Source organism: Ipomoea triloba, chromosome 9, assembly GCF_003576645.1.
Source record: "Ipomoea triloba cultivar NCNSP0323 chromosome 9, ASM357664v1".
NCBI classification, from domain to species: Eukaryota; Viridiplantae; Streptophyta; class Magnoliopsida; order Solanales; family Convolvulaceae; genus Ipomoea; species Ipomoea triloba.
Genome location: NC_044924.1, coordinates 29,061,964 through 29,077,546, shown reverse-complemented (window position 1 = coordinate 29,077,546; position 15,583 = coordinate 29,061,964). Strand labels below are relative to the sequence as shown.

The 15,583-nt window shown below is 31.3% G+C and overlaps 1 protein-coding gene across 1 annotated transcript; it reads right to left on the bottom strand.

The window, feature by feature from the left end:
* Positions 1-13,953: 13,953 nt before the first annotated feature.
* Positions 13,954-15,583, bottom strand: LOC116028777 (dof zinc finger protein DOF5.1-like). Its single transcript, XM_031270593.1, has 2 exons — positions 15,370-15,583; positions 13,954-15,139 (listed from the first exon to the last, which is right to left on the bottom strand). Exons 1-2 carry the CDS (start codon positions 15,421-15,423, stop codon positions 14,111-14,113), a joined length of 1,083 nt encoding a protein of 360 aa, XP_031126453.1. The 5' UTR covers positions 15,424-15,583; the 3' UTR covers positions 13,954-14,110.

Genomic DNA, 15,583 nt, shown 5'->3' with positions numbered 1-15,583 from the left:
ATATATATATATATATATATATATATATATATATATATATATATATATATATATATATATATATATATATATATATATATATCGCGTTGAAATGAGGATGGTGTGCCCAGGAGAGAACTCAGAACGCATGAAATCCGTTCACGTGTTCATATCTAACGGATGAGAAACACTGATTTTTTTTTTTAAATGCAGTGGCATTTTCATAAATAATTGAACATCGAAGTGCAAGTAGCGGTTTCATATAGTGCACCTAAATGCAAGTAAAATGTATTACAAGTGTAAGTAAAATGTATTACAATTGCAAGTAAAATGTACACTGATCATCAATACTAGTTGCACCTAACGTTATAACTAGTGCATCTAACGTTATAATTAGTTGCACCTAGGTGCACGAATGTTAAGAAGATAAATTACTTGCACTTATAAGTGCTTTTACTTGCACTTTTCACTTGCAAAGGTGCACTAGCTACTTGTACTTATAACACACTTGTCCAGGAGAGAAAACTAAGAACCACTCCGCGTAGTCCACGTGTCCAAATCTAAAGGATTTGAAACACTGATTTTTAAAAAATAATGCAGTGGTATTTTCATAAATAATCGAATATCGAACTGCAAGTAAATGTGTTAAAATTGCAAGTAACAGTTTCATATAGTGCACCTAAGTGCAAGTAAAATGTACGCTGAGCATCAATATTAAGGGGGTGTTTGGTTGGATGGAAAATCTTTTCCATTTTCCATGAAGTGGAGGAAAATGTGTTTTTCCGTTGTTTGGTTGGATGGAAAATGTTTTCCATTGGAACTTGAGTTCCTAAAAGTGAAGGAAAACAAATTCTGAGTTAGAAGGGTGTATTTTGTTTTCCAAGGGGTTTGGGAAGAAAGTATTGAGCAATTGGACTACTTTACTCTCATCAATAATAATATAATATATTATCACTATTAATTGTTAAGGGCATATTGGTCTTGATATTCATAATTCTTTATCATTCCAAATCCATTACAATAGTATTACAATAGTATTTTTCATGGAACCGAACGGGCTGTAAGTGCACTGACTCTTTTACAATGTAGTATCTGTTCATAGCTAATTTCTCAACCTACTGAAGCACAACGAGTCAAGAGTTGCCTCCACTGAGGCTCGAACCCACTCCCACCATCCATGTGGGAGTGTTAATCGGGACACCGGATGCCACTTGACCACAAGATCTTTGGCCACCTAATGTTATCATTAGTTGCACCAGATGTTATCATTAAGTGCACCTATGTGAACGACTTTATCATTAGGTGCACGAATGTTACTAAGGTAAATTATTTGCACTTGTAAGTGACACTAGTTGCACTTGTAAGTAATTTTACTTGCACTTTTTACTTGCAAACTTGCACAAGTTACTTGCACATGTAACGCATTTTACTTGCACCAAAGTTTGAGTTATTTACGAAAATGTCACCGCGTCATTTTTTAAAATTACATATGATTCGTTGATTTTGGACATGTAGACGGCTGAGAGTTGTTCTTAGTTCTCTCCTGGGCAATTGTTCTCACTAGAGCGTGCCCCTAGTTATAATGCGCACATTGCGCGATTATATTAATGTCCTACATTAAAATTAAAATAAGTAAATATTTAGTACTCCGTACAATTTTTAAATATCAAAGTTAAATAATATAAAGGGAAAATTGAAATTTATGCCCCTCCATAATATGTCAATTATCAATGTCACCGTTGAATTATTAGTGGTGTAAATGTTACCCCTCAATTTTCAAAACGGTACATATATTGCCCTTCCCGTACCGTACATATATATATATTTGAAAATTGAGGGGCAACATTTACACTTGGGAGGGGCAATATATGTATCATTTTGAAAATTGATGGGCAACATTTACACCACTAATAATTCAGGGGTGACATTGATAATTGACATATTATGGAGGGGCATAAATTACAATTTTCTCTAATATAAAATAAAAATAATAATTTTAAATATAATAAAAATAAATATTTTCAACTTGTAATAAAAGTAGAAGTAAATATGAGTATTGTTGTAGATAATTAATTATAATCAATAATAAAAATCATGTCCTAATAATTTTCATATTAAAATAAATTAATTCTTAATGCGTTATTGATGAGTCAACAAAACTTACCTTTTTTTTTTTTTGTTAAAAGTGACATGATTATTCTATGTTTACTAATATTATCAAATAGTAATTAAAGAGTTATGCAATGAAGTTGTAACGTACAAATTCATAAGTTTTCGCTGTGAATATGATTGGAACCTTACTTGTCATTATATGTAAACTATTCATCTTGTAAACTTTCATTGATATTTTAAAATATTAATTTTCCCAATAAGATTGATTAGATAATGAAATTTTTGCATTAAAATTTTTAAAGTATGTAGAAATTCTGCCTCATACCTAGTAGATCAATTTGTAATAAAATGTACATTTTAATTAAAAAATATAGATTTTGAATAGAAAATTAAAATTTGTGCTACAACAAAAAAGGTTTGATTTAAGCAAAAAAGAAGACAATGTATTTTTATAATATAATTATAAAAAGACATTCATATTCTTTTAGGATAAATATTCAAACAATAATAGCTTTCACTATTTTAATAATTGAAAGAAACAAATCAAATCAAGTAAATATTATTATAGTTTAATTATTACCGAAGAAAATAGTTACATAAATAATAGAAAAATAAAAAATTTAAAAATGACATAAGTTTCATTTTGTGTACACTAATTTAATTGTTATAATAATAATATAAAAACAAAATGTATATCATGGTTGTTGTTGTTACGTTAAAAGATTAGAAAATATTTTGTAATGAGTAAGTTAAGAATAATAAAAGTTAATGGAATATTTCATTATTATAGTTTGTAGATAAATGGAAAACTAAAAAGAAATCAATGGTAACTTTGAAAATGTCTTATCATTGTACAATGAATAAATCATAACGTATAAGTTACCAATGCACATTAATGTATAAGTTACCAATGCACATTAATTATTATACCAAAATAATTTTTATTCTCATTATGACCTTACCAACATTGACTTTTATTATGTGTGTACGTGTGTATACTTCTTACAAAGTGTAAGGTAAAACTTTACAAGTCACACAAAATTATAAAATTTCTATAAATTTTATATGGAAAAATCTCTTATGAGATTTGATCTGTGAGACGGGTCGAGTTTTTCATAATATTTATTTTTGAGTTAATTCCATTTTTGGTCCTAAATTTATAGGTGACAGTTCACTTTTAGTCCTTTTTTATTAGAACATCCTCATTTGGTCATAGTATTATTGTGGCATGACCAATTTTAATCCTTCAACAACAAAATTGTTGAAATATCGTTAAATACAAAGACATTTCAATCTTTTTTATACAAAGTATGTTTAATCGGTATATATTTTTTATATTTATTTTTTTGAAAACTTTCATAATTGAAGATCGAAATATCCTTGTATTTAACGATATTTAAACTGATTTGTTGATAAAGGACCAAAAATGGTCATGTCACAATAATACTACGACAAAAAGTGGATGTTCTAATAAAAAATGACTAAAACTGGATTGTCACCTATAAATCTAGGACAAAAAATGAAATTAACTCTATTTTTTTTTTCATACGTTACTTTTCAACCCTTAATATTGCATTTTGATTTTAAAATATTACATTTTTTTTATCAAAAGTATCACATTTTCCTCATAAGTCATCGTATGTATTACACTTTCTCTAACAATCAATCAATTTATCTTTAATTGGTATTATACTTTTTTCTCATAAATAACTCTTTAAGCCCTAAATATTATATTTTGATTTATGGGTCCTGATATGCATTAATGCCTTTGGGTACTCCTGTCTACAAAATATGTAAAGCAATCACATGCACAGTATAGTGTCGATCCGAAATTGGCTCTCAATCTATCCCTTTTATTGATTGTTCTTCATTCATTTAGAGAGAGGAGAGAGCAAGACTTCCAGCGTATTCTAGAGAGGGGAAGAAAAGGCAAAAAGTCCAAAGTCCTTTAATTGAATGACTAAGGTCCTTTATATAGGCCCAAAAAGTTGACTCGCTGACTTTGGCCTTAACCCGAACCGTTTTACCTCGACCCGACTACAAAACGATAGCGTGACCGTATAGCGGTATAGGGAGGTAAGACCAGGGTATATTCCCTATAAGGTCTGTTTGAAAACTTGGAAAATGTTTTCCGAAAAATGATTTCCAGAAAATGACTCATTTGCCAGGAAATATTTTAATTTTCTTGTGTTTGGCTTAATGTAAAAAACTATCTTTTTCTGTTTGGCTGAAAGTTAAAAAATTAATTTTTTTTTCTATGTAGTTCATTTTCCTAAAAATGAAAATATTATTTATAATAATAATAATAATAATAATATGTGGTGATGGTGGCAAGTGGTAGTGGTGGTGTAGTGGTGGTGGTGGTTGTGGTGGAGTTGGTATTGGTGGTAATGGTGGTGGTGGTTGTGCCATTGTGGTAGTGTTGGTGGTGTTGATGTTTGTGGTGGTAGTGGTGGTGTGGTGGTGATATTGGTGGTGGTGTCATAGTGGTGTTGGTGTTGGTGGGGTGGTAGTGGTGCTGTTGGTGGTGGTTCTAGTGGCCTTGTTGTAGTGGTGGTGGTGGTGATGTTGTGGTTCTGTTGTGGTGGTGGTAATAATAGTAATAATAATGTGAAAACTAACGTAAAAAGGAAGAAATGGAAGAAAGATGAGAAATAAATAAATCGGAAAATGTCTTCTGACTAAAAAACAAGGAAGGCATTTATCGCCAAATTGGACCTTTTTTCCGTTGACCATAATGAATATTTTCCTTTGACTTCATTTTTCTTGAGTAACCAAACACTGAAAAATCCAAAAAAAAAATAACTTCCAGAAGTTATTTTATGGATTTTCAAACGGAGCCTACAAGTTTTACGTTTTTCCTTAAAAGTATTACACTTTTCTGATAAGTAAATCAATTTATCTTTGATTGTTTTCAAAAAAAATTATCTTTGATTAGTATTGGACTTTCTATCATAAGTACTACATTTTCATATTAACCAGACCTGTTCTAGAAGACACACACCCATTTTATATTATTTGATTAATATATGGTGGTGTTAGTCACTTTAGGCATTATATTCCGCTTATTTTAATTTATATCATTTGATATAATATTCGATACAAACATTTAAGTGAGTAACATTCTTACTTTCTGCTAACGTAACATCTTATAATTAATCTAGAAAAGAATTAAGTCACAATTTGTAATCTTTTTTAATTAACGTATCTTCTATATCGTATTATATTATATTATATATGGTGGTCAATTATTCTCACTTTAGAAAAAAAAAATAAAAAATGAAAAGATGTATCATAGGATGCTACGTACATAGCTTTCGAACAGCGCCACCCCCCACAATGACCAAAAAAGGTATCTAATTTAGGTGCTAGTAAAGATAGATGGTTTTAATTAGAATTATGGTGTCATTGACAATGACGGATCCATATATAGCTTTTATTTGCGATTTGATTTGAAGATTTATACGGACATTAGTATTATGTAATATTCTTGTTGCTATATTAGTGTATAATATACTTCTCCCAAAAGATTAAATCTCCAACCTCAAGGGCTCTATACACTCCGTTCGACGTAACATTCGGGAGTATGTAAGTCACGGTAGTTCAATGGCTCAACAGATAAGACAAAATGGCTGTCCACTTTGGGCATAATCCCCACACTGCCGCTGCCAAGATTCAAATTAAACCTTAATCTCTTCTTCCAAATACTGCCTAATGAACTAGTGAGATAATTAATCCCATGCGAGCTAGCAGTGTATAATATACTTATATGATGATATGACTTTATCTAATGATCTCTCAATGAACTATATATCACACGTAATTAAGAAGGTACTCGATCAATAGATCTTGACAAATTATTGTGTGGACCACAATAAAAGGTACATTTTAGATATATTAAAAGTACATTATTCATGTACTGGAGGTATATTATACAAAATAATGTATTTTCATTATTCAAATAATGTACTTTTCTTAAATACAATATATTAATGTACATTTTCAATATACTAAACATACATTATATTATTTATGTACTAAATATACATTATTTGATAATATGATCCACATAGTTGCGTGAATCATGCTCCACATAATAATACACATCCATGCACGTATATGTGTGTATTGAAAAGTTTAAAAATTGAGTTCACTAAATTTAAAATATTGAGACTCAATAAATAAATAGCAAAAGTAGATAGTGTTGTAAATTATTAATGTCGAATGAGCAAATCCAGCACTATTGTGCCGACTAAGCCCACATTAGAATGTGAGATGTTTGAGCCATTCAGACCGAAGTTAATTATTTTGATCAAATAATTAGGCTAACTAAATATTATTATGCAATTCTAATTCACTCCATGAAATTAAATATTAGCATAATAATTAAAATAAATAATTTATCAATAATATATATATATATATATATATATATATATATATATATATATATATATAGAGAGAGAGAGAGAGAGAGAGAATAGTAATCATATGAGACCACCTCTTCCCGTGTGTCTCGTGAGACCCTTCGTAAATGCACACAAGCTACTATACGAATGACGAATGCACACAGACTAGATTATTGTGTGCAATTCGTCCGAGCATTAATGCACACAATTTACCTTGTATGTGTGCAGTTCCCCAGGGAAAGGCAACTGGTCGCTTTCTATGGAGAAGGCGACTGAGTTCCTTCCGCCGGAGAAGGCGACCAACTGCTCATTCGCCAGAGATATGGTCTGAATTGAAATTACCTGTAATAGCATGTTAAGTGGTGTAATTGCACTTTTTAAAAGTTTTGAGACCTAATTGACTTTTCAATTAGAGTTTAAGGGGCTTATTTGACCTTTTCCCCAAATAATAATGATGTAAAAATTATTTAAAATTTTGAATTCAAATTATATTTTACAAGTTATTAAAGTGGTAAATTATTAATTCCAACAATTTTGAGAAAATAAAATATTTATATTTTTTCTAATGATAATGTAAATCATCTTTATAAGATATTAAAGAATTCTTTTGCATCTATAAAATATAATTTATACCTTTTACAATTATAAAATATTAATCTTATTGTATATTTGTATAATTGTTAAATTGTATATTATTTGTATATTTATAAACTTATAAAATATATGTTAAAAATTAAAAAAATTAAAATTTTAGAAATTAAAATTAATATAACCAATAAGTTAATTACAATAAATAAATATAAATTACTATACAAAAAAAAATCTTATACTTTTTTGGCATTACTGCAAGACTTTGTTTAAGAGATCTTGGAAATAAGTTCAATTGTTGGTAGAAAAAAATCATACCATTATAATTTTTTCCTTCATTATTTTTATTAAAGTAATTTTTGTTTAGGCAGGCCAATTCTTATACTGTGAACTAGGGTCTATCTTGGATTGTAGACCTTGGTACAAAATTACATTTAGATTATCTTCATGCAATTAACATGTTATGTACATTTAGTTAATAAATTATGCATTTACTACAATTAACATAATATAGTTAACATGTAATTACATGCAGTTAATTACATGCAGTTAATAAATTATGTACTTATTACAATTACTACAATAAACATATTATGCACATTTAGTAAATAAATTATGTACATGAAGTTAAACATATTCTTTTACCTTTAATTTATTTATAGGTATTGATAGTGTAATTTCTTTCAGGTTAGCCTATAGAGCGAGGATGAGTCGTACAAATAGAGTAATGGAGCAAGACATTTTACGTGGAAATTCATAAAGCGAAAAATCACGAGCCTTTTTGGGTTGGACTAGGCCAAAATCAACTAATACAATTGAATAGTACATATTCAGATCTACAAGACATAATCTTATTAAAATGTAAATTAAATATAAGAAGAAATGCGATTGGGGAGCTAACTGAGGTCGAGTGGTGTGAGTGGGAAGCTAACTGAAGGTTAGACCGTGTAGATCTTGCGGACACTTGGCAGTCGTTATGTAGTTATTGACGGGGTCAGTGGGGAAGTCTACTAAAAAGGCTACTGGTAAGTCTACTTGATAAGGCGACCAGTAAGCCCACTTGATAAGGCGATCAGTAAGTTTACTGATAAGGCGACCAATAAGTCTACTAATAAGGCAGTACTATAAGATGTGGAATATGTGATTGTGTCTAGGTTAATCCATGTTGGTGGGCTTTGGCTGACTTATGTGAGTCTAATTAGTGATGGTCATATGTAGTTTAAATAGAAAAAGCAATAAAAATAAAAATAAAAATGTAAAATATATAGGTGGTATTGAATTTACTAATAACGTTTAGTCTTGCTTTCTACGGTAGAATTCGTGGAAGTGAAGAAATCTTATGTACAAAAATGTACAAGCAATAAGAAAGTTTAAATTATTTGAACAATTTGAGATTTATCTTTTTTCCGGATCTTGAAGAGTGTTCATATAATCCGGGTATAGTTTGGTGAATATTTCCTCAGTATTATTTTTTTAAAAAAAAAGTAAATTTCAAAGTGAAGTTTTCAAAGAAACTTCTTTTTGAAGGAATGATATGAGTTGGAGCAGAGGCGCAGCAATAACGTTCCAACAAGAGATGAGACTATAAGTACTGTTTCATCAATATTGATGCACCATCTGGTCTGACTGACAACAAGACACATTGGGTGTGCTTTTTGTTCTATCTGAAGACGGTAAAACCCTTTTTCTTCCTACAAAAAACATGTTATCATCAGAATTGAATGTTGTTTTTGATGCTGTATGTCTTTTGACTCAAATTAAATCTGGTCTTTGTCTTACGTGATTCTTGCACAAATCGAGAAGTCATCAGTCTAACTCTCGAGGCTGTTTATATTAGTGCCAATTCTGAGTTTTCCACTCCCTTTGGATCAAACCTTGGAGTTTGTGTGTTCGGATTTTGGTGGGCATGTCTACTGTCTACCGTCTTTTTAGGCCGTATCTATGCTACTACATATAATTCATCCTACTATGTTTAGGAATAAGGGTAAAATAATCATCAAATTGTATACTTTTATATTATTTAATGATCCAATTATATTTCTTGAGTCGGATGAGTTCAATTGTAATTTAATTTTGAGTGATTCAATAGTGTATTTAGGCTCTATTTAATACACCTAACCAAAAAGTTAGCTAAATGTTGAAAATTCAAAAGTTATTAGCTAATAAGCTAACTGATTGAAATTAAAATATTTAGTAAAATTAATGGTTGAATAATAATAAGATTATAAGTGTAAAAAAGATTTAGGGGTGTTTGGTAAATAGTTGTTAGTGGATTTGACTAGTTGATAGTATTAGATGATTGTAAAAAGGTGTTTGGTAAATTAGTTGTTAGCTAATTAATTACATGCAAAATGAACTTTTCAAAAAGCTTATAGTTTGTTTTGAGTAGCTTTTTGAAATTTAGTGTTTTGAAACAATAAATTATTACAAAAAGCTAATTAATCAAACATTCATATTGGCAATTTAATCAAGTCAAATAGTTAATAGTGGTCAAACAAGCTAAAATTGGCTGAAAATCTAACTATGTTAAAAATGATATATTGAGATATTAGGATTTTGATTAATGAAATGTAGATCGTGTCGTTTTTGTAAATTAATAAAAAAAAAAGTTTTAAGCTATTATTTTAAGCTTCACATGTTTATTTTTGTAGAAATGAAATTAATGTATAAAAAAAGTATCATTTAAAAGTTCTAATTGAGATCTTTTAAATGAAACCGACATTGATATATTTTTTTAATAAATAAATTTGTATGTACATAAAGACGTTACTTTATTGTAATATTTATGTACTTTAAACTTTATTTTTATTAACATATTGAAGGAATATTATGAACCTACTATAGGTGAATAAAAATATATATATGATGTATATACAATTTAGTGTTTGTGCATATTAGGGTTTAAGTTTATGGACACATAGAATAAATATTATGAACATATATTATTAAACATGATGCACTAGTTGATGCTATTAACGACTTAATATAAGTAACATCGTTTGAAACTAAAAATTCACTATGTAAAGTGGACTCTATTTACTTCAATTTTTTTTAAATATTACTGACTCTATTGCAATATAATATCTATCAACTAAAGTTTGAACTTGTGAGCTCCCATTTAAGAAAGCTACAGAAGTATCATTGAGTTACAAGTTACTTGACACTTTAAATTTTAAATTTACTATCTCAGTATTTATTTATTAATGTAGCTATATAAGTCTTTATATTTATTGACAAATTATAAATTGACTGAACCTCTAAAGTCTAAATTACAATATTATTGTTTAAAAAAACAATTAGAAAGAGAACTTATAGTATCACTTTTTATAAAATTATTCCATTCAACATTTCAACCGACACACTATTCCTAAATATTTAATAATTCACTATTATTAAACGTTTATAAACGTTTGTGACCCTTATGACATGATTGCTTCTCACCTGGCCTATTGTCGAATTATAATTATCAAATGATATGACCAAAGAATCTCTTTCTCTTTTCCCCCCTCACTTTCACATGGACCAACGAGTACATTTAATCAAGGTAGATTTTCTTATGATTCCAAGGAATGGAGTTTTTAAACTTGAAAGTAAAAAAAAATAAAAATTGGCTGATTTATTTTGATTTTTGAGCCCAACATGATTAATCAATGCTAAATGCAGTACAAAAAATTTCCATTTACACTTGTAAATGGAAAAAATATTATTTGTAATTTTGAAAGTATATATACTTTAACAAGATTTCTTATCAAAAGAATCGAATATGATTTTAACTAGATTTCTTACCGAGAATTGAATATGAGTAAAAAGTACAAAAGTCATGTTCTTATAGTGATAATTTTCATAATCGTATGTGCATCTATAGTGAAAATGTTACTACAAACATTTCGGAGAAAAATGACAATTGCTCTTATTAGTTTATATATATATATATATATATATATTATTTTCCCTCATTTTTTCACCTCCTAACATCCCCTTAATATTACTGTCTAAAATGGTCTTATTAATGACAATTTACTTTTTTTTAGTATTATCGACTCTATTACAGTGTAGTATTTGTTCAACATACTTTCTCAATCAATTGCCAATATATCACCACTGAAGTTCGATATTGTAACCTTCCCTCAAGGCGAGCCACAGAGGCTTCAATTGAGCACAAGGTGCTTGAAATTAACAACAATTAACTTAAATTATTAATAATTCAAGTTTATAACATATTTAATTAAATATTAGTAATACATATCCACACTTTCCTTCTCTTTAATTTAAATTAAACTACTAATAAGCTTTTCATTTCCTAATTTCTTAAGTAGAGCTGAATTAAGTAAATTTATTGTAGGTTTCAATACATAAATATAAAGATTTTTTTTTTCACTTTTAGTCTTCAATTTTATACCCATTGCATTTTTTACAAATAAATTTCATTTTTGACTTTTTGGTGCATAATCATTTTTCTCTATCTTTTACACTTTTGGTCCATTTGACCAATAATGGTGGAAACTGTCCACCAGTATTCTCCAAAACCCTAACATCTAGGAATATTTAAGGGACCTCTTTTTTTTTCTTTTTTTTTCTTTTTTTTTTTCTGTTTAATCTGTAAAAGAATTCTTAATTAGAAGAAAATGTATTAATGGAAAATGCCGCTGTGGTAGTACATGTTTTTTATTTATCACGATCAAGCATTTTTCACTAGGTTAAAAGTTATAGTTAGTAGTGAAGTCGCAACTTCATTTCCTTATATTTGTGTAACAGTCAGCGCCACGTTCCCATGACAAATGTTGAACTACTCGATCCTCCCAGCTGCTGCTCTACATTATGTTTTCTTTCAACTAAAAATTTACTTATGAACCTAAATAGAAAAAAATAAATTAATGCTCTTATTATTCTCGTATGATAGTATTTTGATGAATTCTGACAAACTCTCGCCACATTAGAGCATCTCCAATAGTTGTAATTTTTGAATAGTTTTTGCAGATGTGATGACTAGGAAATGGAAGATAGGAGTGAAGGGAAAAAAGTTAAAAAAAAAACAAAAAACAAAAAAAAACAAAAACAAAAACAAAAACAAAAACAAAACCAAACAAATCTGAAAAAAAAAAAAGAGAAAATCTTTAGATTAACGCACTCAGTTGGGCGCTGCGTTGCGCTTCACACATCACAAATGGCACTGTTGTTGCCTTGTGGTGGGCCTATTTCACTGTCAAAAATCGAGTGCTTGCAGCGTGCACCCAAGTCTCCTCTCTCCTCCACCTAAGTTTGGCTTCCTCAAAAACTATACCAAAAATCACAATAATTGGGGATGCCCTTAATGACTAGAGGGATCAAAAGTGGCAAAAAATAAATATCATGCACCAAAAGTGAAGGAAAAAATTGAGATCAAAAGTAGGAAAAATCTCTCTCTATATATATGTGTGTGTATGAATATATAGATTGCAAACTGATTTTCTATAGAATCTTGGCTGGGGCAAAATCATTATTGAAAGTTTGGCTCGAATGTTCTTTCCACTCTGGATTTCTCATGTATGTAGGATGCCATCGATTTACGAGCTAAAGATCAAGTCCAGGAACAAATTTCATTTGCTTTAGTAACTTTGGAGCACTAAAGTCTTCAATTTCCATCCCACTTTTACTCACTAACAAATTTTCACCATGAAATTAAACTAACCAAAAACAATTTCCTAATTTCAGAAATTGTTATTAGAAAAGCATATATAAGTCCCTAGCTTGCGGCTCCTGTCACGAGCACGAGTGGATGAGGTAAATAGTGGGATGTGTCTCCTTCAGACCCCAAATACTTTTACACTAGTTAGTGCCTACAATAAGGCTAAATCCATATCTATGTCACGTGTTTGACCATTAGTAGGGCTCAAACCCTGCACCCTACAACGTAACTGCCAGCAAAACAAAGTTTATCAAGCTATTTTAGATTGGTTAAATAGTTTAGTTGTGCATCGAAATTATTAGAAGCATATATCTTAGTACAATTTGTTTATATATATATATATATATATATATATATATATATATATATATATATATATATATATATATATACTGGTATCATAACAAACAAAGGGTTCTAGATTTGAACGCATGTGCTGCTACAATAAAAAGAATATGTGCATTTCCTATTTCGCTTGTATACACTACGTAAGGAGCTATAGCTAGTATAGTTTAATTAAGTTTAAGTTTTAAATTGAAATGGAAGATCGATATCCTTCAATAAAATGTTATCACATTGAACTTAGAATAATGAGGTTGTTAGTTGGAAATAAATGAGTACTAAAGTATGAACTAAAGATTCAATTGTTCAAACCTTAGGGTTAAATACATTTCTAAATATACATGCAAACTCACCTTCAACTCCACTTAATCAAATTACTAACATCTTTTTACCCCCAACTAAAAAGATGACATGTGAGAGTAAACCCTGCCAAATTAGCTAATTAAGAATACAAACTTGTAATTACAAGGCTAGGAGTTTGAATCTCAGTTTTTTTGGTATGAGCCAATCAACTATGATCATCATAGACGGCTTTACCTTCTTGTGGTGTATGATCAACATAGGCTGGTTTACCTTTTTGCGGTCTTTTGCCAACTAAAGTTATAAGACCGAGTTTACCTGGTGCACACCCTCGGAACCCCAAAAAAACCCTAATTTGAATGCATTAGAGAATAGAAAAATACATTCATCATAGGCAGGAGGCATCCATTAGAACAAATTTTGTAAGGACTAATCCAAGATTTCTAGGAAATTAAATATCATTCATAGTTTCATATGATGATCAAAGACATGCATTACTCGTTAGTACGATTAACTTAGAACACATTTGGATAATTATGAAAACGAGAACACATAAAATACGTCTAACATAAAATAAAAAAGTTACAAAAAATTACACGACAAAGAAAAAAAAAAACATATATTTCTCCAAACATTTCAGAAGATGAGATGAAAGCAGCAATGGAATTAAAACTTAAAAGACAGAAAATTAAAGCTACCGGTTGGATCTAGGGTTTTACAAGTGAGTGTTGCTTGTGGAAGAAGAACTGAAACTAGCAGAAATGTCACTCCAAGCTCCCCCGCCGCCATTGTTATCGCCATTCCAATGCTCATTCCCACCTGGATTAATAATATTGTTATTAATCCCCAAAATCTGTCTCGGCAAGCTCGATTCTTGATTGTTGATGGTGTGATTGTTGTTAGTGTCTTCCATTTTCACCGCTGCGAGTTGAGCTAACATGGCGGAAGAAATCCTTTGCCTAAATGGAGCGCCGCCAATGAAGCCGGTTGGGGACTCAAAACCGCCATGGAAATTGTACATTGGATCGAGGAACGGGAACTGCGGCGGTTGTTGGAGCCGCCACGGCTCAATAATGCCGCCGCCGGGGGATAGAAGTGAAGCCACGCCTCCGCCGCCGCCTAGGAGATTATCGCCGCCGCCGCCGAGGAGATTATCGGCGGCGGGAGAAATTCCGGCGGCGTAGTGATGGTCGGAGAGTTGGGGGATAGGGGACGACGACATGAAAGGTAGTTGCGGGATTTGCGGTGAAAGGCCGAGTAAGTTATGGGCGGTGGTGGGCCCCGACACCGCGGAAACCGTGCCGGAATTATTGCTTTGCTGGCGATCGTTACTCGCGGTGGTGGTGGAGGAAGTAGACTTCGAACTACTGCTACTCGCGCCGCCGCCACCGCCTTTGCCGCTCCTCTTGTTGTTCCTCCGGCAGCCGCCGCCCACCGGAACACTCCGCAACGCGCCGCCTCTTGTCCAGTATCGCCGGCACGTCTTGCAAAAGTGGCGCGGCTGCGAGAGGCTATAGTTGTTGAAATAGCAAAACTTCGTATTCGTGGATTCACATCTAGGGCACCTTAGCGCCACCTCCGGCGTCGGCATATTAGCCAACCGCGCCCGTTCCGCCATCGACCCCGGCCGGATCGATCCTCCTCCACCGCCAACCACCGGCTGCGGCGGCGGCGGCGCAGCCGCCGCCGCCAGGTGAGGAGTTGGAATTCCACTACTCCCCCCTTGAAGATGATGATTCAGTTGCTACAACAAAAAATAAAAAATAAAAATAAAAAATCAGAATATTTATATGTATAGAGAGAGATCAAAAGTATGTATATTCATGACAATAATAAAAGAGAGGTTGAAAATTAAAGAAAGGAAGAAAAAGGTGAGAAGATATAAGGGAATATTTATCTTTTGAAAATTAGAGCTTTCTCTTTTGCCATGGAAGCATAAAATCAAAGGAATTGAAAAAAAAAAAAAACCCAAACCTGTTGTTGCCAGTTGGAGGGATCAAGATAAGCAGGAATTGAAGAGAAAACCATAGTGTTGAGGTCTGAATTGATGATCTTTACTTCTCTTTTGTAAAGTTGGGGTTGGTTTTGGGGGATCTTAGTGGAGAATCACATCAAATGGAGGAGGGTTTAGTTTTGCCAAGCTAAGAGAGAGAGAGAGAGAGAGATAAAGCAAGAGAGAATGAGAATA

Excerpts from the sequence above, each read along its gene's own strand:
- LOC116028777 (XM_031270593.1), bottom strand. The coding sequence starts at position 15,423 with ATGGTTTTCTCTTCAATTCCTGCTTATCTTGATCCCTCCAACTGGCAA. Across the intron at positions 15,140-15,369 it reads CCTCCAACTGGCAACAACAG|CAACTGAATCATCATCTTCA; the intron begins GTTTGGGTTTTT and ends TTTTTGTTGTAG.